This window comes from Chionomys nivalis, chromosome 9 (assembly GCF_950005125.1).
Source record: "Chionomys nivalis chromosome 9, mChiNiv1.1, whole genome shotgun sequence".
Lineage (NCBI taxonomy): Eukaryota > Metazoa > Chordata > Mammalia > Rodentia > Cricetidae > Chionomys > Chionomys nivalis.
In genome coordinates, this window is record NC_080094.1 from 72,862,358 (window position 1) to 72,885,872 (window position 23,515).

General features: G+C 47.2%; 1 protein-coding gene across 4 annotated transcripts in view; it reads left to right on the top strand.

Annotated features, from left to right (window-relative positions):
- Nucleotides 1-23,515, top strand: part of Prr5l (proline rich 5 like) — a 183,689-nt gene that overhangs the window by 147,480 nt on the left and 12,694 nt on the right. For all 4 annotated transcript variants that reach the window (XM_057781674.1, XM_057781676.1, XM_057781675.1 and 1 more), the window contains 3 exons: nt 7,906-7,963; nt 14,419-14,510; nt 20,919-21,059. In XM_057781674.1, the coding sequence (XP_057637657.1) occupies nt 7,906-7,963; nt 14,419-14,510; nt 20,919-21,059 (291 nt within the window). The remainder of the gene's footprint in view (nt 1-7,905; nt 7,964-14,418; nt 14,511-20,918; nt 21,060-23,515) is intronic.

A 23,515-nucleotide genomic window follows, 5' to 3' on the forward strand; every position in this document is an offset into this window, starting at 1 on the left:
TGCGTGTGTGTATGCACATGTACAGGTTAGCACACATGTATATGAATATACATAGGTGTGTGAGTACTTTTGTTTATCTGATTGCTGCAAGACCAATCGTCACAGTGTGATGTGCACTTGGCAGAGGCTGGGAGAGGAGACCCATGCTGAGGTCCTAGGCAGAATGGAGTTTAAACTGCAAACAATGCAAGAATATAAATGAATCTGCTATCAGCAGCACACACAGTAGCATTGACTGATGGCGGGGTCTTCAGATCAGACCCAGAATAAATAAATATAAGTAAAATAAAATAACTAATTATGAAAGTGGGACTAGCCTGGCGGTGGTGATGCACACCTTTAACCCCAGCACTCAGGGAGCAGAGGCAGGTGAGAAACCAGCCTGGTCTACAGAGTGAGTTCTAGGACTAGGCCAGCCATAGCAACACAGAGAACCCCTGTCTCAAAAAACAAACAAATAAACAAGCAAAAAAAACAAATACAGAAACAAAAAGAAAACTAAAACGAGACTTGTAAGGGATGGGAAGAACAGAGTGGTGAGACAAACTCTTGTGGTTTTCAAATCCCAGCTGAATGGGGAAGGAGAAGTACAGCTCCCTTTTTTCATCGTCTCAGAAGACTTCTATAATCAGCAAGATTCCCCAAAAGGAAGCGGAGATGGTGAGGTGGCCATCTGGGAAGAAGGGGAATTCCATGCATACTCTGCAGGTTAAAAATGGGGCCAGGGCACAAAGAGGCTTTGACAAGGAGCCTGGGTAAGGATTGTGCTTTAGGTGAGAAGGTCCTCAGGACTGAGGTGTGACTGGTATTTGGGACAAAGGCATGGCATTGGGATGGGGGACACCTCTGAGGTGGAGCAGCTACCTGAGTGTGGTTACAGAGTACTCTCTGCCAGCCAGGAGTTACCTGTCGACGGATTTCTTGCTCCCAGATTCTGGAGCAGTTACATTAATTCTGTGCAATTATTCAGATATTTTTATTGTGCTTTTGTCATATTTCGTGAAACTAAGTGGAAACACGAGTCTTAAAATTGATAACTTTAGGCCTTCATAGATTTTTAGATAAAGATGAGAATCAATAGGTCTGCTGAGGTAATGGATCATTCCATTGGCTTCATTGGATTTGGTTCCTGTGTCTTTTATTCTGAAGGACAGGAATGCAGAGGTACAAAAGGCTGAGACGAGATCACCCAAAGGTGGGCTCTGAAGAGACGCAGCTCTGGGCTTTATCACCCTTCTTAGCTCTATAGAAGCAGGATTCCTTTGAAGTCATGTAGGCCTGTTGTTCTGTGAGAACATATTTCTGGGAGCCTATTATGTGTGAAATCGAGTGTTTTCTAATAGACCAGAGAAGGACTGATCGAGCCAGGTTTGGTGGGGCGGCAGAGCGGAGCCACAGCAGGCTGCGGTAGGCACTGCGCATGCGGGGTTAAAATGAGTAAAAGTGCTCAGCTGTCCGGTGCTCCTGAGAAGAAAGGGTTGTCGGGAGTTTTTGTTTCATTTGGGAAGCTTTCTTGAGCGTCACAACTGAGGCTGGGTGTGTAGCGCAGTTGGTAATGTGCTCGACAAGCATGAGGTTCTGTGTTCCATTCCTCACACCCCGGAAGCCAGGAATGGCGGTACGCACCCAGAATCCTGATGGGCGTGGCATTCTCCCTCCTGGAAAGGTTGGGTGAGAATCATTCTTCCCTAGCTTGCTTTTTTTCTCTTTTCTTCTCTCTCTTGATTACTTTCTTTCCTGGGTGCCTCTGGCTGGGTTGGCAGGTACTCTGCTTGACGTACATGCGTGACTGGCTGCACCCCACACATACCTAACCTCTTCTCTGCCCACCGTGGCACCTCCATCATGCCCCATGCTGCCCAGGATAGGCCCTTCTTCTTCCCTGTCTGAGGTGGGTGACTTGGGATGCTTTCCTCCAAACGCCCTTGTTAGAGGAGATTTTCCCAAGCCTCGTGTTTCTGTTTGCAGTCTATTCCTCTGTGTCTTAGGGGAAAAAATGTCAGCTCTTTCCACTTCCGGATCCTTCTACCACTTCATTAATGTGCTCTTTTGTCTGTGGCCAAGTTCACGGAGGGTATGCCAGAAGGATGTGTTAAGTAACAACCGGCCCGTTGCCAAGCCCCGAGTCATTTCCTAAGGAGCTACTATTTAATGAACTGGCGGTTTGTGATTTGAAGCTGTCTGGCTGGAGAGGTGGTAGGGAGGGCGTGGAGCAGGGAGAGAGAAGGAGAGTCCCTAGCTAAGTCAACACTGCTTAGCAGCAATGGTCTGCGAAGAACCTTTAGGATTCAGGCCCTTGTCAGGGATGGGAAGTCCTTGAGGTAAGGTCCAGGGAGAACAGATGCTTAGAACCATGGTGCAGGGTAGTTCCCTCTCTTTCTTATTCCCTTCCTGATCCTCTCTCTGCCTTCTCTCCCTCACTTCCTTCTTCCTTCCTTTCTCCTCCATCCTTGGTTTTTTTGTTTTGTTTTATCTCCCAGAATCTTTAAGCAGGCCTAAACCCCATCGATGCCAAGTTGACATCTTCCTAGACAAAGTAGATGGTGGTGGTGTGGGCTTCATAAGCTGTAGGGCCCAGTGCTAAATGAAAATGTGGCTGCAGGTGATAGATGGGGTAGAGACTTCTCTTTCTTTCTCATGGGTCTGTCTCTGCTACGTATAGAAGTCAGGTAACGCCAAAGAGGGCTTTGCAATCTCAGCACTGTGGGGGTGAGAGACGAGGCCGACTTAGCAAATGTATCATAGCAGTACCAGACCCAGGTGGGGGTGGCTGTCACCAAGCTTCTGCTCATGAATTAGTAGACACGTGTCCAATCCTGACCTCCATATGCCATGCCTAGACCTAGACATCTCCTAACTGAAAAGTTTCTGCGCCCTGAGAAGCCTCTCTGCCGACACAGCAACCCAAATCAGACCAAATCAAACCGAATTAGAAAAAGCACAGGTTTAAGGGATAAAATGCTCCCAGATGGTTTCCCAATCCCCCAGAGAGAAGATGAGAAAGGAAGACCAGAAAACCACGTGTCTGTTTTCTGGGTGGGGGGGGGGCAGTTTAAATACCCTGTGGGAATGGTCTTGAGCATCTCTGGGTGAGGGGTCATCATTTGGCGGGCTTTCTGAGATGTGACAGGGTTTGGAGAGAGATGAGGGAGGAGCCTTGGGGTGGAATTTCCGCCAGAACATTCCAGACTCTTTGGATATATAGATGTCAGGAACTGGGGTGAAGCTTCCAGCAGAACACAAATACCAACTCATCACCACCCTGGGGGTAGGATGACAGCAGTGGTAGTTCAGGGTGGGGGCATGAAGAGGGCGGGCAAACTCCTCCTGGGATCCCTGTGATTTCGTGTTACAGTGCCGCGCATGCACGCAAACACTCAGAGGACTCAGATGGCAACTACAGAGCCCTGAGCTCCAGCTGCAGCACCCTTCAAATGCCAGGCCCTAGGGGATGCAGGATCCACAGGAGTGCCAATGAGCGACTGCAGATTCACAGGACGGAAGACTCTTGTTCCGTGGGGTGCTGGCAGGAGGAGGGTGGGGACAGGAGTGGTCCTGGCAGCTGAGTAGAGAGCAGGTCAAGCTAGTGTGTGGATGAGAAGGGTGTCAAGGCAGCATTTCCTCGGAGACGGAAAGCTGGAGGCTCCGCTGCCCCTGAGAACCCTGCAGAACTGAGCAGGCACCAAATGAAGGATGTCTAGTGGAATCTGAGCTGCATTCCTGTGGGCTGGAATCCAGGGAAGGAAACTCTAACCTAACCAGTTACTGGAAGATCAAAGTTTTTGTGGAATGCTTTTCAAGGGGTTTTAGCTTCTTGGAAAACGAAGCCCCTTAAATATCAACAAATCTGTGCGTGAGCAGACGATAGCGACCGCATTCTCCAAGCAGGGAGAAGCCGTAGATGACCCGAAAGGCTCCTTCAGACCCCACATTTTTGTTTGTTTTGATCCAAGCTGCAGAATTTCCGTGCTGTGTATCATGAGAGCCTCAGAAAGAATGTTTTCTGTGTCATTTCCCCCCTAAGCCAGAAATAACTCCCTTTCCTTGGAAAGGCGCATTTTTCCTTCCAATATCTCCTCAAAGGGAGACGACTAAGGGCCAGAAAAGAGGCTCCGGGCCATCTGGTGAAACTTATTCCTTCTGATTTGGGCAAAGGAATTTTTACCAGATGAAGAAAATGGTGACAGATTTAGGGTCCCTATGTCATCTCCCCGATCCCCTTAAAAACATTCTACTTCTTATCCTGACTCCTTAAAAATATAAGATAATTCTTGTCACCAAAATAGGCAGTTGATTAAGTTCAACCAAGATTTGTGATACATCAGCTGTACCCAGCATTGTGCTGGGAGTGGAGGGCTAAAGAGAGAAGTGGTCCTTGCCCTCAAGGCTCTAAAAACCTAAAGGATATATTTAGTTTTTGTTTGTGTGTGTGTGTGTGTGTTATAATTGAGTATTTGTGCATGTGGATGTTCATGTGCCTGTGTGCATATGGGAACCAGAGGAAGGATGTCAGATGTCCTGTCTCTTTCACCCCACCTTCATCCTTTGTGGCTGGATCTCTCACTAAACCTGGTGCTAGGCTGGCAGACTGCAAACCTCAGGGAGAGCCTAATGTCCCAACCCTTTACAGAGTTGGAGTTCTGTGCATTTACTGCCACACTTCTGGCACATGAGAACTGGGGATTTGAACTTAGGTCCTCATGCCTGCCTACCAAGTACCTCTTACCTAGTGACGTATGTCCCTAGCCCTGGAAGTATTTACTAAATCATGTTATAACCGGGACTAATTTTAAAAAACTTTCCTTCAGCATCCTAGATTACTGCTGCTTCTTCCCTTTGTGTAAATAACTAGAGAGATGGAACAAGATGATATAAGCCCTACCGGAAGGAGTCTTGGTACCTTGGAAATGTGCAGCTTTGTTCTGGACAAGGCTGGAGTACCAGTGTTAACATCAGGAGTCCTGAACGGTGCAGGGTGACGTTCTGAGAACCTCACCTAGACTGATTTAGAGGAAGGGAGGGCAGACACTCTAAGCTCACATGGAATCTGTGCTCAGGTGGAGTGACTGCCCTAACCCCTCATCCGAGTAATCTTTCACATCCATCTTGGCTTCCAGGAGGTCTAGACCAGCTGGCTTCGGGCTGCGTTCTTGCTTTCTGACCCAGAGGCATTTGCTCGATCAGAGCTGGAGAAACAGGTTGGGACTCTTATAATTGCCTGTCCAGTCTGTGGTATTTTGTGATGGACAGTATTTTTTTTCTCCCTTCAACAAAATCAGTACACTCCAGTATGGTGTTACTTGAACTGTGATTTTGAGGTAAAATTAAAATTAAACGGTGGCCAATTGCAATTTGAGTCTCTGTGGGATTTTAGAATCAAAGAAATTTCTTAGTGCTTTTGATAAACTGTCTTAGTACAGAGACTGTAGAGATGGCTCAGTGGGTAATGTGTTTGTTGTGCAAGAATAAGGACCTGAGTTTGGGCCCCCAACACCCGTGAGAAATCCAGGCCTGGTTGTTTGAGCTTGTGACCCCAGTGCTGGAAAGGCAGAAGCAGGAGGGTGCTGGGGCCTTGCTGGCTAAATGATCTTGCTGAAAAAAAGTGGAGCAGGGGTTGAAAGACTCCGCCATCATGTACTCACAGAGGCAAGTGTACCACACACCAACCCAGGCGTGCTCGCCACACAATACTCTCCAGAGACTCCCAGTACCTCTGCTAAAGTCCTGTTCATCACTATCTTTCTTCACTTCTCACTCCCGGGAAGATATTAGGATGTTGACACCTCCGTCACTAATTACTAAGGTTCTACGATGGTTTGTGTCTACAGCTTTTGTAACAACTTAATGGTATGCCAGAGTTATCATGATAATGAGGCTCTTAAGTGTTCCCAACACAAAGAAGTTCTAAATATCTGAGATATGCCAGTTATCACTACCTAGTACACACATTCATTTGAAGGCCACGAATACACAACTATTCATTTGTCCATTAAGATTTTAAACTATGGGGCTGGAGAGGTGGCACTTCGGTGAACATCCTGCTTCTGAAGAGAACCCAAGTTCAGTTCCCACCCCCCACATTGGTTGACTCACACCTGCCTGTAACTCCCGCTCCAGGGGATCTGAGGGCTTTGGCCTTCGTGACAACTGCACTCATGTGTTCAAGCTCCCACACAGACAGACCCAGACACATCATTACAGATAACAAACATACGTATTCTAGAATTAAGATATACTAAAATAAATTGAAAACATAATAAAATAATGCTGTTAGTGGGGAAAAAAAAGAAAACTAGTGAAAACTGGGAGAGACAAGGCATATACGTGTTATCCCAGTAGTTAGGAAGCGGAGGAAGGAAGGTTACAAGTTTGAGACTAGACTGGGCTACGTAGTGAGACCTTGTCTGTAACTAACCCTGTCTGTGACGGCAGATTTTAATGAGCAGGTCCTGAACCTATGTGGTACCCACATTCTTCTCACTCAGCTGCACACACTGCCATCATCTCTGTTGTGCCGACTAATTTTTGTGTCAACAAGAGTCATCTTAGAGCTGGGAATTTCACTTGAGAAAATACCTGCATAAGATTGGTCGTAGGCAAGCTATATACACTATAGGGCATTTTCTTAATTAGTGATTGATGAGGAAGGGACCAGCCCATTGTGGGTGCTGCTTTCTCTAGGCTGGTGGTCCTCAGTTCTATAAGAAAGCAGGCTGAACAAGGCATGAGGAGCAAGCCAGTAAGCATCCCTCTTCCATGGCCTCTGCACCAGCTCCTGCCTCCAGGTTCCTGCCCTGCTTGAGTTCCTGCCTTGATTTCCCTCAGTGTACTGCGACTCAGGATATATAAGCCAAATAGACATTGTCCTTCTCAAGTTGCTGTGGTCATGGTGTTTCAGTACAGCGGGAGAAACTCTTCCTAAGCTAACTGCACGAGGGAGTTGAGGTTTTTTGAAGGGCAGTGTGAGGGCATCATTGTGCTTTGTTGTTTGTGTGCCGCCTTTGCTCTCTACCTCCCCGAGGACGGGGCACAGCCCTTGATGACCTAGTGTTGTTGATGGGCACACACTCACTGCTGCTTGAGGGTTTGCATAGGAGCTCTTTCTGTTGCGTTCAGTTAAGAAAACCCAAGAGTGAGAAACCCCAAATTTATTCTTTTTAATTTTTTAAGTATGTGTGTGTGTGTATGTGTCTGGCGGTTAAGTATGTGCAGAATGAGAGCAGGTACACAGAGGCCAGAGGGGTTGGATCCCAGGGAGCTAGAGTTACATAGGCAATTGTGAGCCACATGATGGGGGTGCGGGGGTTCAAACATGGGTCCTTTGGAGGAGCAGAGCCACTGAGGCCCCTTCCCAGCTTCCCAAATTTATTTATTTATTTATCTATTTATCCTGAGATGCTGTGTGTGTTGTCGGGGGGTGGGGTGTCTTTTTTTGTAGTCCTGGCTGTCCTGAAACTGATTGTATTGACCAGGCTAGTCTTGAACTTAGAGCTCCACCTGCTTCTGCTTCTCAAGTTTTGGGATTAAATGCATATACCACCACACCTGTCTTAAGAAAATCAATCTCGTTTAATTTCCTATTTGTGTAGACTCTCCATATGGGTTTAAGTCATCAAGGACATTGGGATCAATAGTGAATTGGGCTGTGCCTCTTCTGTGTCTCTTAGTTTGAGAGGTTGGGTGGAGACTGCATTTGGCTTTTGGCTTACTGCCCTTTGGCCGCGTGGTCCTCACAGTCTTCCTCTGAGGTCGTGCCCTTCCAGGAGGACAAAGGACTTCTTAAATGTAGAGGCCTGACAGGCACCACAGGCCTAGAAAGTCTGCCCTGCAAGTTGGAATCGGGGAGGGCTGGTCACTCCCACTCAGAGTCTCCCAGCTCTTGTCCTCTTTGTTCTCTTTTGGCAGAACCAGCTTCTCGCAAAAGGATTGTCCTTTGTGGAGGAGAAGATCAAGCAGTGTGAAGGCAAGTACGAGGCCCTGGTGCACAGGGCTGTGACTCAACCTCTGATGTTTGCACAGCTGAGATGCTGCTGTCCAAAAGCAGCAGGCTCCCAGGGAGTGAGTCGCCCCGCTCCTTGCTGCATTCAGTGGTTTGAGCCAGCTGCCCCTGTCTGTGCAACCCCGACTGTCTTTGCAAAAATGCATTGGGATGGGGTGATTTATTGGAGACCTAGGTAAGAAGTTTCTGTGGATGTGTCCAGGTGGTGTCCTCTGAGGGGATACTGGCAGCTGCTTTACCGCAGGTGCTGCTGGTCGCTCTGGTCCCCATCCACTGTTGCGATATGTTTCTTGGAATCACAGTAGACAGAAGTGCTCCCCATTTGAGGGACATTAGGACAAGCAAGCTCCCGCTCCATGGGATGTTGTCTGAAAGAGGAAAAGAAATTTCCTCGTCTGTCTGTGGTTTTAGAATCCAGCTGACTGGATGGAAAGAAACTGGCTGGAGAAGGGAGGTAGACTCAAAAGAAAGAACTGGCCACCCCTTCAATTCCACTGAGGGCTTCTAGAGACTCAGTTTGTTTCTTAGTTCTCTAGTGAATTTTGCCAATTCTCTCTCTCTCTCTCTCTCTCTCTCTCTCTCTCTCTCTCTCGTTCTCTCTCAGCTCCTGTATTCTCAGATTTCCTGCATAGTGGAAGATGACCTGGAACTTCTGATTCTCCTGCCTTCATCTCAGTGTTGTGATTACCGGCATGCAACACCATGCTCGGTTTGTGCTGAGCAGAGATGAAACCCAGGGCTTTGTGCATGCTAGGCGAGTTCTCTAGCAGCTGGGCCACGCCCCCAGTTCCGAGTGTCATTTTAAAGTTTCGGAGTGGGGCGAGGGCTGTAGTAACTATCAGGTATATGTAGCACCACACTCTGCAGACAGCTACTCTATCTTTTCTCTGGGCTCTAGCCTAATGACCTCAGTATAGCTCAGGTGGATGTCCAGACCCAGACTTCAAACATGTAGCATGTTCCATTCTAGCCCTATACTGGAGTGCAGCACATACGAACTTTGCGGACATCGTGTCCAGTGAAAGCCATTTGCACACATCCTTGCATGTTCACACTCAAGCATTTTCTCTTTCACATTTAGGCTGTGATTTTTGTTTACCTAAGTCTGTAAATACCACTACACCATTTAGTTGGACTTTCTTGTCAGGCTTCCTTTGGACCACCAGTCCTTAAATAATGACACAGAGACTTATTATTAATTATGAAAAGTTGGAGTATAGTTTAGACTTCTTCCCAGATAGCTCTTATAACGTAACCTGTTTGTATTAATCTAAACTCTGCCATGTGGCTCTTTACCTCCCCTTCATTCTGTATGTCTGACTCCTCTGTGTCTCTTATGAAATCCCAGTGCTGAGATCATCCCCTGAGTTCTTCTCTCTGCCAGGAAGTCCCACCTAACCTCTCCTGCCTTGCTATTGGCCATTCAGCTTTTCATTAAACCAATCACAGCAATACACTTTCACACAGTGTACAAATATCCTGTGCAAATAAACAAAACCAAGGCTATAAATTCTTTGAAATTGGGGCTGGAGAGAGATGGCTTATCAGGTAAGGATGCTCACTGCTCTTGTAGAGAGACCCTAGGTTCAGTTCCTAGCACCCACATCAGGCATTTACTAGTACCTGTACCTCCAGCTCCAGGAGGGCCAACTCCGTCTTCTGGCCTCCTTGTGCGCCTGCATGCATGTATGTGTGTGGTTCACAAACACATAAAATTAGATTAAAGAAATCATTTGAAATTGTGATAAAGCACATAATACAGAATGTCCCCTGTTACCACCTCACAGTTCACAGAACTGACATTTCTCATCTCTGTGCTGTGGTCTCCGGTTCTTTGCCTTGAAACTGCGAACTCCATGCCATTGAGCATTCTCATGCCTTGCGTCCAGAGTTGACCCTGTCTGACTCAGCTGACTGTGTAACTGAGGGGGTCATACAGTAGTTGCGTTTTTGTAAGTGGCTTCTTTTACTGGATATTTTCTCCATCTGTTCATCTATCAGTGGTGACCTGTTTTGACCAGGAAGTTAGAAGTCTTTGTATCTGGGAGTCAGGTTGATACACAGATGTGGAAGGTAGCCCTCCAGTCAAGGGAGGGACAAGAAGCATTTGTCCCTGGCCATACCGCTTGTTTGTCGCTCTTCTGGGAGTATTACAGCTCCTGGAAAGGTGTAAAACCTGCTCCATGAAACAAGCGATGACTAAGAATTAGACATCCTTAAAACAGGAAAGTAGAAATATGGATACAAGTGACCAGGAGCAGAGGTGACTCGAAAATCGAAACTCAGTGCTAGAGCTTAGGTGGACTGACCAAAGATCATCCAAGATTTTGTGCTTGTAAACCCAAAGCATGGCCAGGGACCCACACACTCCAGGAATTCCCTGAGCTCTCCTTGTCTCATGGTGGTGTTGGAGCTGTTTCTGCACAATGAACAGGCACAGAAAGACCGTAAAGAGACGTCATCATCTTCCAACAATATGATTCTACTCTTTTATTTCATCTATTAGAACCTAAAGAAAGGTTTTGTTTGGTTGAAAAGATTCTTGTGCCACAAAAAAATCAAATTTGAGAATAACCAGGATGGCCTGTGCATTGCTAGGCGAAGTTACCCTGGCAGCTTCCTGCCTGTACTTGGGTTTGTTACTGTGTTCAGCTGTACCTGGTGACAGCTGTGGACAGGGGACACCATGTTGATTTGCGTCTTTGTTACAGTTGTGTTGGCCTTGCTTTTCAGGATGTTTTTGATAGCAACCTTTGTGCTGCCGCTGATTTAACTCCTGTGGTATATCAGAGGGCAGATTCAATGGCAGACATCTAGAACCTTCCATTCAAACCTTCACCTTTGTAGGGAGCTAGCTCTGACTTGTAGACTGTTTCTGGAAATGAGGCTACCTGTTTCCTTTACGTCTTTCTTCCTTTGTTGTTGTTGCTCTCACAAAACACCTTCTGGAACTTTCTTTCCTCCCTGACCTTTATAGCCATCCATCGGATCCAGTCTCCCAGAAGGTACCTCCCAGCTCCAGGGTGGAAGGACTCCTCTATGCACTCTTGAGGCCTCTATCTTAGTTTGGAAGTAGGCATAGTTCTGCACCATGGGTTCTGTCTCCTTCCCTTCAATGTAGAAGGCTTCAGGTAAGGGTTATGAACAAGGCAGCCGGAACAGCCTTTATTGCTCTTCAAGATTCAATTTGGATTTAGGAAACCAGATGTTCTCCTGCTTCATCCCTGCAGTGAATGAGCCTTGCTTACATCTGGAAGATGGTTCTGTGTGGCCGATCAGTCACTTGTTGGATGCCAGGTCCTTTGCTAGATTCTGAGACTGTCAAACTAGAAATAGGAACAGATGTGAATCAAATCACCATCTATTAGTATGTCAGTTGTGTGTGAGTGTGTGAAAGTTGGGTAAGAGAGTGTGTTAGTGGTCAGTTGTGAGTGTAACCAAGACTAGCTCTACTAGTATACACAGGTGAAAGTCAGACTGTAAGAATCAAAGCTGAACTGAAAAGAGGATTAACTGGCAAGTTAGGCAAAGAGGGATGGAAAGAGAAGTCTGGGCAGAGGAGTTATCATATGCAAAGGCTCCTGCACAGCCACAGTTCAAAGACAGAGGGAAATCTAGCTGAGGGTGAAGACAAAGAGAAGGAGGCAGAGCCTCTTGGCTGTGTGGTCCATTGTAGAAGAGTCCTTCTCGCAAGAGAAAGCAGAAACTGTTCCTGCTAACTTGAAAGATTAGCTCTGTAATGGCATCTGTTGGGTCAGATAGGAACCTCCTATCCTGAGAGACCTGGCATGTGCAGAACCCTACACATTTGGCGCTTGCCATTCTTTGCCATGGAGGCCTTTACGTAGTGATTTGTTGATGTGTCTGGCTGGATGCTCTGCACCTAAAATGGAAGAGGGACAAACCTGTCCCAAGACAAACCTGGCGCAGTCTCTCAAGTTCTAGCCAAGGACAATCCTAGCAGTGTTTGATTAGTGCTTTGCCAGGGAAAGCAGAGCATGGCACAGCTCTGCACCCAGCCTGCCCTCCCAGCAGCTGTTAGTGACGAGCTGTGCCCTTGCTCTGTGCTTTCTCCCTGGCCACTGCTTTTATTGCCCATTAAATTAATAGACAGAAGACGCTAAATGAAACTATCAAGATTCTTTCCATGGAACTAGTGGTGTTTTGCCAAACACGTCTCTTGGTGTCTTGTCGTGGCTGACCCAGTTTCTCTGCTCAGGATGAGCAGACAGTAGCCCATAAGCTCTGACATCTAGGTCATTAAGCAGCTGCCACTTCAACCAGGCTCTCTCCTCTCTCATCCCTTCAGTGGCATGACGTGACCTGTATACTTTAGCCTGTGGGTGGCCTTTGACTTCCTGGTGCCAGGCGTGAGCAGACACAGTTAGGAGGTGCCTCCCAGCCATGGTGCAGCAGTGGGTGAAGGTGATACTGTAGATCTTCTTTCGCTTCTCACCCGACAGCTCACAGCCAGAATCAGGCCAGAGAATGTAACTGTGCCAACAGAACAGTGTACGACTGTGCAAACAGCAGTGTACGACTGTGCAAACAGGTCAGTGTATACTGTGCAAACAGCAGTGTACGACTGTGCAAACAGGTCAGTGTATAACTGTGCAAACAGAGCAGTGTACGACTGTGCAAACTGAAAACAGCAGTATACAACTGTGCAAACAGCAGTGTACGACTGTGCAAACAGCAGTGTACTACTGTGCAAACAGGTCAGTGTATAACTGTGCAAACTGTGCAAACAGCAGTATACGACTGTGCAAACAGCAGTGTACGACTGTGCAAACAGCAGTGTATGACTGTGCAAACTGTGCAAACAGCAGTATACGACTGTGCAAACAGCAGTGTACGACTGTGCAAACAGGTCAGTGTATAACTGTGCAAACAGCAGTGTACGACTGTGCAAACAGGTCAGTGTATAACTGTGCAAACAGCAGTGTACGACTGTGCAAACAGGTCAGTGTATACCTGTGCAAACAGAGCAGTGTACGACTGTGCAAACTGAAAACAGCAGTATACAACTGTGCAAACAGCAGTGTACGACTGTGCAAACAGGTCAGTGTATAACTGTGCAAACAGCAGTATACGACTGTGCAAACAGCAGTGTATAACTGTGCAAAGAGGTCAGTGTATAACTGTGCAAACAGATCCATGTATAACTGCACAGAGCAGTGTATAACTGCAAAGAGATCAGTGTATAACTGTGCAAACAGCAGTGTATAGCAACTGTACAAATGGAGCAGTGTATAACTGTGCACAGAGCAGTATATAACTGCAAATTGAGGAGAGTGTAACAACTGTCCAGATGGAGCAGTGTATAGCTGCAAACAGATCAGTGCACAACTGTGCAAACACTCTTCAGAACATCAGATAAAGAACATGAGGTCAGGCACCCCAACTTTGCCTTTGAGCTAGGAGTTTGTTGTTAGTCTAGTTACTTGTGTCTCTGAGCCTGTAAGATGGGGTAGTGGGGTACTCACATAGTAGTGATCAGTACTTTAGCTGAGCGTCTGAAAATGCTGTAAATACTCATGGATATTGATTGCCATGTGATTTTTAAATCTTCACCTCTCTTTCCTGAGTTTGGGGATAGAAAAGCACATTTTGTGTTTTCAGTTGAGGCTTCCCACCTGAATTTTGCTATAACAAAATACCTAAGGTCATTTTATAAATTAGAAGTTTACTTGATTCACTGAGTTGGAGGCTCAGACACTTGGGTTCTTCTGGTAGAATCCTCATGGTGGGTGTCGTTGTGGTGGTGGGTAAGTGTGGAAGAGACCACATGGGAAGCCAGGAAGCCAGAGCAGAAGCCAAAGACCAGCCCATTTCCAAAACCCTCACCCAAAGGGTCTCCCTCTGCAACCTGACATTCCCTGTGACCTCTGACTAGGTCACAGCTCCTAAGACTCTCTTCTGCTAGCCTTGCTCCAGAGCACAGGCTAACCTCAGATTCACTATACATAGCCCAGGCTGGCCTCGAACTCATGATCCTTTTGCTTCTACCTTCCAAGTACTGGAATTACAAGTGTGCAGCCCACTCGGCACTCACCACACTGGGGCCCTGTGAATCCTTGGTACCACCTCATGCTACACTGACGGCTATCATACTGTGTGGCTTGAACAAGCGCCTTGCTGTTCCTGCAAAGTCTGTCCCTCAGTTTACATTCAGGATCTCACTAGTGATGTTGAATTTCAGTTGCTGTGTGTGTCCTGTGAGGAAATTGGGTCTTCTGATGGCCTTAACAGGGACAAAGACCCTGTACACTGTTGCTGTGATCCCTGGGTATCAGCGGCTCCTGGCTACAAGATCCCTAGTGTGTGTAACTTCACATTTGAGGAGGAGCTGCCCTGTGGCCTCTCCCGTGAGTAATGACATTTTCTCTTCTTTCTCCCATCTTCTCTCCCGTGTGTAGGTGATAGTCTCATTGAGGTTCTGGCTGAAGTCTGGGATCACTTCTTCACCGAGACTCTCCCCACCCTGCAGGCAATATTTTATCCGGTTCAGGTTAGTGTCACTGGGATGCAACACCTGTCTCCTCCACCGACCTAGGTGGGCGCCTTGCTTAGAAAGGGACTCGGAGGCCTTCTGAGGACTCTCTGGATCTGTGTTTAGGCCCTAACTTCAAGTGAAGAGAGGCTTATATATAACCAGCAATTTGTAGGTTCTTGTTACCCATGTGGTTTTGATGGTATATATACTGAACAGGGTGGGTTTTCATTTTCTTTCTTTCTCTTTCTTTCTTACCCCACCTCTGTTTCTTACTGGCATTCTCTTTGAAGTGCAATCTTAAAGTACTTTACTAGTGCACACTGATCATAAAGTCTTGGTTCATTAGGGTGACTTCACATGTGTGTCTCATGACCTTTCACCCCTTAAACCCTGCCGCTCCACCCCTCCCCCATCTCCTTGTAACATATTTTAAGCAAATTACTGTTGTCCTGAAGTCGTGGGAAAGGATGCTATCCCTTGCTGTCTGTGATGGACTCTCACCCAAAGAACTACGTGACATTTTAGTGCTGGGTGGGGAATAGGGAATGGGCGGGCTGGAGTTCTACAGTGCAGGTCAGGAGTTATGCACTTAACTTTCTGCATAACACCATCCAGTCCCCAAAAAGCTTGGGATTGGGATTTAGGGCTGGAGAGATAGCACAGCAGTTAAGAGTTTGTACTGCTCTTGAGCAGACCCTGGGTGTAATTCTCAACATCCATGTTGGATGGCTCACAACTGCTCCAATGCCCTCTTCTGAGCTCCCTGGGTCCCTGTTCTCATAAGCACAAACCCACACAGAGACACAAGCATATACATGTAATTTAAAGTAATAAGGATAATAAATGTTTTTCTAGAATACAGGATTTAGGGAAGGCGATTGGTTCAACAGTAAAGAACTTGCCACGGCAAGCATGAAGCTCTGAATTCAGATCCTCATCATCCATTTAGAAGTCAGCATAGCAGCACATCCTAACCTCAGTGGTGGTGGGAGATGGCGGGACTCTGAGCCTTGCTGGCCAGACAGTTTAGTTTAATTGGCGGGCTATTCCTCTCCCAGATTGCTCTCCCATACCTGAAGCTTGCTCGCATTCCTCTCCTCCCCCTGGGGCTGAGGCTTTTGCCGGCTCTGGCTTTGTTGAAGGGAGAGTGTAATAAGCACACTGGGAGCAGAGCCACCAGCAATGGTTGGAATTTCCTCATTCCGCAGCGAAGGCCCCAGGAGATGGTTTGCACGTAAGGGGTTTTAAAGGAGTATGGGATTGTTTGCACTTTATACCCAACATTTAAAATTTTGTTTAGTGAATGTCACTTCCCATTGCAGGCTTGCTTCTCCCATCTTCTATATCACAGTGCAAGTAGAAGCCTGGCCTGTTGCTCACTCCCCTCAGCATCCTCAGTCTGAACCAGTGCTGCTGGAGACCCTGAGCTTCTGCCCCCATAGGCACCAGTGCTGCTGTTGCCCCTAACCAAGCAGCAGGTCATCAGAACAATAGACCTGAGGGTAGGGTTCACTGGTGTAGCAAATAAAAACACCAGGTGTTGCCTTAACTATGAATTTTATGTAAATGACAATGGATTCCGACACATGTGTGTAGGAAAACAAAATTTGGCCGGTGTCTTGTGTTTAACCCAAAGGAAGGCTCATTTGTGCAGCAGCCGCCAGGACGAGGTGGTGGCTACAGAAGGTGGCGGATGGGCACGGAGGGGCTCAGAGCCAGGCAGGGGCACAGTCCTGTAGACCTAAGGAGGGGTGTGTTTTGATTCTCTGAAAAAGCGGCCAGGTCTAGCAATCCTAAGTGCCTGTTATTTCACTTTCTTCAGCCCCAGCCCACAGCCCTCACTCACTTGGAGGCCGCTTTCTCCTCCTGCTGACCCTGAAGGGCATCTGCTTGTGCTCACCCATTTTATTTGCTAGCTGAGGTAGAAAGGGAGAGGCATGGATTCAAAGAATAAATGGAAAATTCAAAGGCGGTAAAGGAGGCTTGTAACAAGCAGGCTTGTAACAAGCAGGCACCAAGGTAGAAGGCACAGAGAATGGGTGGTCTGTGCATTAGGTAACGTGAAGATGACTTTTTTCTGTTTCAAGGGCAAAGATAGACTTGCTTTTAATTTTGGATGAGTAGGTGTCCTTTCTCTGGTCCACTATGAAGGGAAGCCATGTCAGAGTCTGAGAACACCCCAGGGCCTGATTAAAGGCCACTAATGGATGTCCCAGAAAGCAGTGACTGACTTGTTTCTGTTGGTCTAAACCGAGTACCTCATCTCTCCCATCGAGTGCATTTCCGGGCAGTATGAGAAGCCAGATTCTGCACGTGGAAAAAGCCTTTGGCTGCTGGGACCATAGATGTGAAGTTCCATGTTTCAGGCTGCATTGAGGGTGTGAGGTATTGAGTGCAGTTCCAGTGCAAGTGATATCTCACACTGCTAGTCTGGACCCTCTTGGGCTCACATTTCAACCTGGGCGTCGCCTGGTACTGACGCTGTATAGCCTTCTGGTCACTTACTAAGTCAATCATCTCTCCGAATATGTAAGGTCCTTTAGGCTTGGAGGCCCTAGGGCAGGCTTTCATCTTTTCCTGGGGAGTGTTGTGACCCTCCTGCTAGCCTACACTCCTGCAGGTATTTTCATGTGAAGAGGCTAAGAACATTCTGGAAAGGAAATGGCATGGGGAAGGATGGAGCGGCAACAGTAAAGCAGGTTGATTTGGGGGTTCTGTAGGAGAGGTTACCCTCATTGTTTAGATCTGTTGCTCTCTAGCCTGGCCAAGCAGGTGGATTTGGAATGGGTTGCTCTTGAATGTCTACCATATTTACCCACTCATACAATCATCTCCATCTCTCCACTGTCTGAGAAAATGTGCCCACAGATACTCACTGGGTATTGTAAGGAGGGGACCACTTGTTGGTCCCGGTTGCTTAGCCCCGAAATAATCACACAGAAGCGGCACTAATTAAATCACTGCTTGGCCCATTAGTTCTAACTTCTTATTGGCTAATTCTTACATATTAATTTAACCCGTTTCTATTAATCTGTGTATTGCCACGTGGCTGTGGCTTACCGGCTCAAGCTCCATCTAGCTCTGGCGGGACTCCATGGCTATCTCTGACTCTGCCTCCTTTCTCCCAGCATTCTGTTTAGTTTTCCGCACCTAGCTCTGTTCCCTTACAGCTCTGCTATAGGCCCAAAGCAGTTCCTTTATTAGCCAGTGATATTCACAGCACACAGAGGGGAATCCCACATCAACTGGGAGCATGAGTCAGTTCATTCTTTTGAGAAGCTAACGTGGCAGTATCCATAAAACCTGTGTGTGTGTGTGCATGTGTGTGTATGCGTGTACATGTGTGAGCATATATCCAGAGGCCGATGTCAGGTGCCCTTCCCACTTTGAGAGAGGGTCTTCCCAAGCCTGTTATCTCACTGACTTGATTAAACTACTTGACCAGGAAGTTTTAGGAATCTGCTTGGCTCTGCCTATCCAATTGCAAGATTACAGACCGCATCTGGTCTTTTGAATGCAGCTTCAGGGGGCTTAAACTCAGGTCTCAGGCTTGTTCAGCACTCACCTGTCTCCCCATGCTATTTGTTTGTTTGTTTTTGAGACAGGGTTTCTCTGTGAAACCGTTCTGACTGTCCTGGAACTCACTCTGTAGACCAGGCTGGCCTCGAACTCACAGAGATTCTCTTACCTCTGCCTCCCAAGTGCTGGGATTAAAAGTGTGCACCACCACTGCCTGGCTCCCCATTCCTTTTTAAAGGTGGATTTTTGATAGTGTAAGTTTTTTTTTCGAAGAGTGGTAGCGATCTGGGTATACTAACGAAAGGGTCCAGAGAGTCATGGATAAACATGTTTATTACAGCGTTGTTGTAGTAAAAAAGATATTTTAGTTGAAGAAATAGCAGTTAGAGTATACTCACATGTTAGAATACTATATGACTTTAAAATAATATGGGGCAAGGGAGAAGCAAGGTGTGTTGATTTGCAAAAATGTCCAAGGTACACTAAGCTAAATACAAACATGAAAAGTATGCTCTCTATGTATGTTTAAGGTTAAATGTGAATTTTATAGAGGAAAGACTTTCTAGAAAAATCCAGAAGATAAATACAAGCCTTTGAAGAGGGGTTTCTTGAATGGATATTAAGAAGCTACAGAAGGTGATTTCTGCTTGCCTTAACCCTGTCCTAACTTTGAATTGTAGCCTAAAAATATCTATTGCTCAAAGATTTAAAAGTGAAATCCAAAACAAAATGACAAAGTACCAAGAGTCATTCTTTTGGCTGCAAGTGGAGAGGCCCCAGTGCCTGGGTGGCCTCTAGGGGCTTCCCAAAAGACCAGTTATGCCAAGTAGTTGCTAGTGGTGGGGGCGGGGGAGTTCTAGAATTGCCTTCTTATTCCTCCTGTCTTCTCTTTCCTCCAGATTGACATTCAGTCTAGTTTTTAAAAGTCTGCCTGCCCTTGCCTGCCTTTTTCTTTTTCTCCGCCTGGTATGATTTAAATCAGACAGTTTTACTACGGATGGATACCACAGAAGGGGCCATGAACAAAAGTTGGATAGTTCCTATCATCCTCCAGCATCCTGTATCATCGAGTAGCCTGGCCTAAACAGCGTAACGAGGGGCTAGTGTTGGGTCTTGCATCCCTAACCACCAGCTATCAAGCATGGGTAGTGAAAAAGTAAGACTGTATGTGAGGGATGCAGTAAAGAAACCACCGAGATGTCTGCACCTTGATTAGGGGGAAGGTTTTTATTGTGGGTGTGAGCAATAACATCCAGAGGCATCGAGAAGAATCCAGATCCAAGAGAAAAATAAGCAGACTAGACATGGGCCAGGGAAGTGGGAAAATAGCAAGAGAGAGAATAGTGGGCAAAAATAGTAGAGAATGGGTGCGGTAGGGTAACAGGTAAGCACCTTGCTGTTATAAAGGGGCTGGAATAGCCCGGGGCTAGCATAGTGCAGGAGTAGGGGAGGGAGAGGGGCCAGCCGGCTGGTGTGGGGACCTTGAGATGTGTGACAAGTACTTGTGAATAAGGACTGAGGGAGCTTGGAGTCCAGCATGGGGTTTGATGTGGAACCACCCGTGTATGTCAATGGAGAGCCATATGTCCCTTCTCCTTCTGCCAGAGGCAAGGGAAATGAGTCCTTTTGATGGGTGGACCCATTTCACAAGTTTCTAAGGAATGGTGGGTTTTATCTAACAGCCAGAAATCCTTCTCTAGTCCAGCTTGAGCTAATCCAAGAAGGTCATTGCTAGACCTATGTACTGCCCGAGCCCTATCTAAGACCAAGTAAAAGTACTTTTCGTCTGTAATTTGTAATCATTTTAATGTTATAGAAAAAAAAAAACCTTGAGGTAAAAGTTGCAACATCTCAGATGGCTTTGAGGGACCACTGAGAATTGACAGAGGAAGTTTATTAGAAGGTTACTAACATTATAGACAGACAGAGGACAGCATGGCTAGGCCTCTAAGGAGAGTCCAGCCCCAGCTCCACAGACATACAGCTTGGTGGATGCCCTGAAGAGGCCTCAGGTGATTGCAGGATGCCCAGCCGTGTTGAAGAGAGCCAGCGCTCTGTCCTGTCTGCTGGCCCCAGTGCTGATATCACTGCGAAGTACCATCATAGGCACAGGGAAGAGTCATATTTGATCAGGACAGTGTGGGGTTAGTCAGGTTTCCCCCTCCGTCACATACTCACGTGCACATGCGTGTGTACACACACACACACACACACACACACACACACTTTCAAAAATGTAAAAATGCTTCTCCAAGTCCCAGGGTTCCCGCAAACAAGTGTGAGAACACACACACACAAACCACAACAGAACTGGACATTACATGCACTGTTTACATCTAGACTCTCAGGGCCCTGCCCAGCACACAAAACCTAGCGAACGCAAACGCTCATGGCGACTGGTATCTTCATCTCCTGCTTACTACCCCAGCAGCTGAAATAGTGAGACTTTTCCTACTTACAAATCACTTTTCTTCCTCAGTTACTTGTGATTATGGAAGAAGCTGACGTCTTATGTAACCATGTACTGGCTGATGTTGCCTGACCTGTGATAAACACTTAAATATTTAACGGATGAAGTTGAGAAAGCAGCCATGAGATGGAGAGAGAGTTGTAATTTTTTCCGTCTCTCCTCTCTTCTTCTCTCTCCCTCCTTCCCAACCACTGGACTCTCCGGACAGCAAGATCCGCTATTATATGTGTCTTGTATCATCTTTAGGTTATCGAATCGGGTTGACCCATACCTTGCCTTAACGCCAGGAGAAAGCAGACCAGGGCCTTCTGTGACAGCCCACACTGCCTGTCCCAGTCCGTCCTGAGTGCACTGTGAACACTTCCCCTGAAGCACTGAAGGCTGGTGGGGACTCAGCAAGCGTCCCCTCTCACCTTTCCGCCTGTCTTCCCCAGGGACAGGAGCTGACCATCCGCCAGATCTCCCTTCTGGGCTTCCGGGACCTGGTCTTGCTGAAGGTGAAGCTGGGTGACTCTCTGCTGCTGGCACAGTCCAAGTTGCCCTCATCTGTTATACAAATGCTGCTCATTCTGCAGGTGAGCGCTGGGGAGGCCCTGCCCCTTATGCCTCAAGCAGCAAAACAATCTCGCCGTGATGGAGATGGGGAACAGGGCTAACGCAGAGCCGAGCAGCTGAGCTGTGCGTTCTTCTGCTTTTTCGTCCATGTTTCTTGATTCACTGGCTCATGTGTGTTTGTTGTGCACCCAGCAGGCCCCTGGTGCTGTACCTGGTGCTGGTGTTGGAGTAAGGGAAGAAAACAACACCTTACTTACTGGGTGCTTTGGCCTTCTCAGTCCCTGTGAGGGTGGGATTTAGGTGCTCACCCTCCTCTGCTCTAAATACTCTGTTGCTTGGGACAGTCAAAGCCTTTCCTAAACTTTTTCCTCCTGCTTGTGTCCTTAGCACCCAGCCCAGGGTTGTGAGCACAGAAGTAGGTCTTCACTGTGGTGTCAGCTAGTGAGGTGAAGACATCTTTCCATGCTCTTCCATGGAGTGCAAACAGGGACAAGGCATCTGCCATAGTTGAGTCAAGACAGACCTAGAACTCCTACATGGGTCTCAGAGCCACCAACTCTGATCACTTTCTATCTCTGTTTGGATCATTCTTCCTCTTATTGATTTATTTATTTTTTGTGATGCTGTCTTTTGTGGTCTTGCCTGGTTGTTTCTGGACTTGGTCTTTCTGTTTGTGGAATAATTCGGATCAGATTACATGTGACATTCCGTGGTGTTTACTAGCGAGACACTACCCAGATGGCTCCATGCTGTCTTCTCGTCCCAATCCTAAATCTGCAACAGGAAGATGAGCTAACACTTCTCAGGCTCTGGTGGTTTGCCAGGTGCAGGCACATGGACTATAAATGTACTGTTTTCTTAAACAATCCAAATGACCATCTAATGAGGTCAGCATTGTTGTTATTCCCATGGTCCAGATGAGGAGACAAAAGCAAGACACTTAAGTGCTTGAGCGAAATCCCTCAGCTGGTAAGAGGTGGTAAGATTCTAATACTCAGAATCCTGCTCCCTCTTCTGGGTAAGAGATCTGACTGGCATGTGTTGTCTTTGGGGCTCCCTTTTGCCCAATCAGCTGACCCTGAGTGAGGTCAGGTGGACCCAATGTGCCCTGGGGAGCCCTTTCCCATGGATGGCTGTGCAGTTCTCAGTTTCCAGCCTCCATCCGGCTCTTGATGACTGGTGGGATGCCACCAGCCCCATCTATGTGTCTTTGGTTATCTGTCTGCATATTCCCTTTCCTGTAATCAGAAAAGAGGAAGGGTCGTCTTAGAGACGAGGGTGGGTATCAGTCTACGTCCAGCCTTTCTATAAAAGGGAAGAAAAGGACAGGCATGGCAGAGTGTCTGCAGCTTGCACCTGAAGTACTGGACACAGAGCTTAGCTCTCAAATATGGCATGTAGAAAAGGAGCCCCTGAGGGTTCTGGGAGTGAGCTTCGGAAGTTGGGCTCCACTTTCTGTTTTTGTTTCTAACGCTTTGAGGAGGCATCCAGTGCTAGTTACTTCCCTTTTTGCCATGACAAGATACCTGAGAAAAACAACTTAAAAGAGGAAGGGTTGTTTAGGCTTCGTCATCACTGCAGAGAAGGCATGGCAACAGGAAGGTGAGGCGGCTGGCCACACTGTATCTTATATCTGTATCAGCAAGTAGAGACAATGGATGCGGGTGCTCAGCTGGCTTCCTCCTATGCAGCCTGAGACCCCAGCCCAGGGAACAATACTGTCCATGTATGTGGTGGGGTCTTCCTACCCTATTCACCTAATCTAGATAAGCCCCCAAGGGGTGTTTCCATTCTGACAGTCAAGATTAACTACCACACATTCCTTTCTGTTTGTGAGTGTGGTTGCCCTCTGAAGATTCTCCCCAACTGAAGCTGGAGCGGAAGGACCTGTTTCTATTAATAAAAGCCTTTTGAGGCTCTGGGTCCTGTGTAGAGTCACCCGATGACACATGTCGTCACCTCTTAGAGCCCCTGAAGATGTCCCAGAAGGACTACTCTGCCTTTGTCGTATTTACCCACCGTGCTGTGTACCTGCAGCTCTTCCTAGCTGATCTTAGGGAAGCTGCTCATGACTGTCCCTGGGCCTGGAGCCCCTCCACCTCTCCCTCAGGTATTGGGAGCTGGCTTACCTGGTGCTCTGGCCTTCGTGGTCCATGCGGGGCTGAGATCTTGGTACTCACTTCCCCTTTGATCTAAACACTGTTGTCCGGAACAGTCAAAGCCAATCTTGAGCTTCTTCCTCATGTTTGTACCCTCAGCACCCAGCCCAGTCTTGATCATAAAAGTAGGTGTTTATAAAGTTGATACTGACCAAGGAGGATTCCAAGGCCATGGCTTCTTTCAGAGGAGTAACATACAGCTAGAGAAGCTCCCTGGCTATGGTGGAGTTCTAGAAAACTGGGCAAGGAAATAGTCTCTGCTGTGGATCTTTTTTTTTCCCACTTCAAGGAGGTAGAGGATCAGAGAGGCCAGCTAA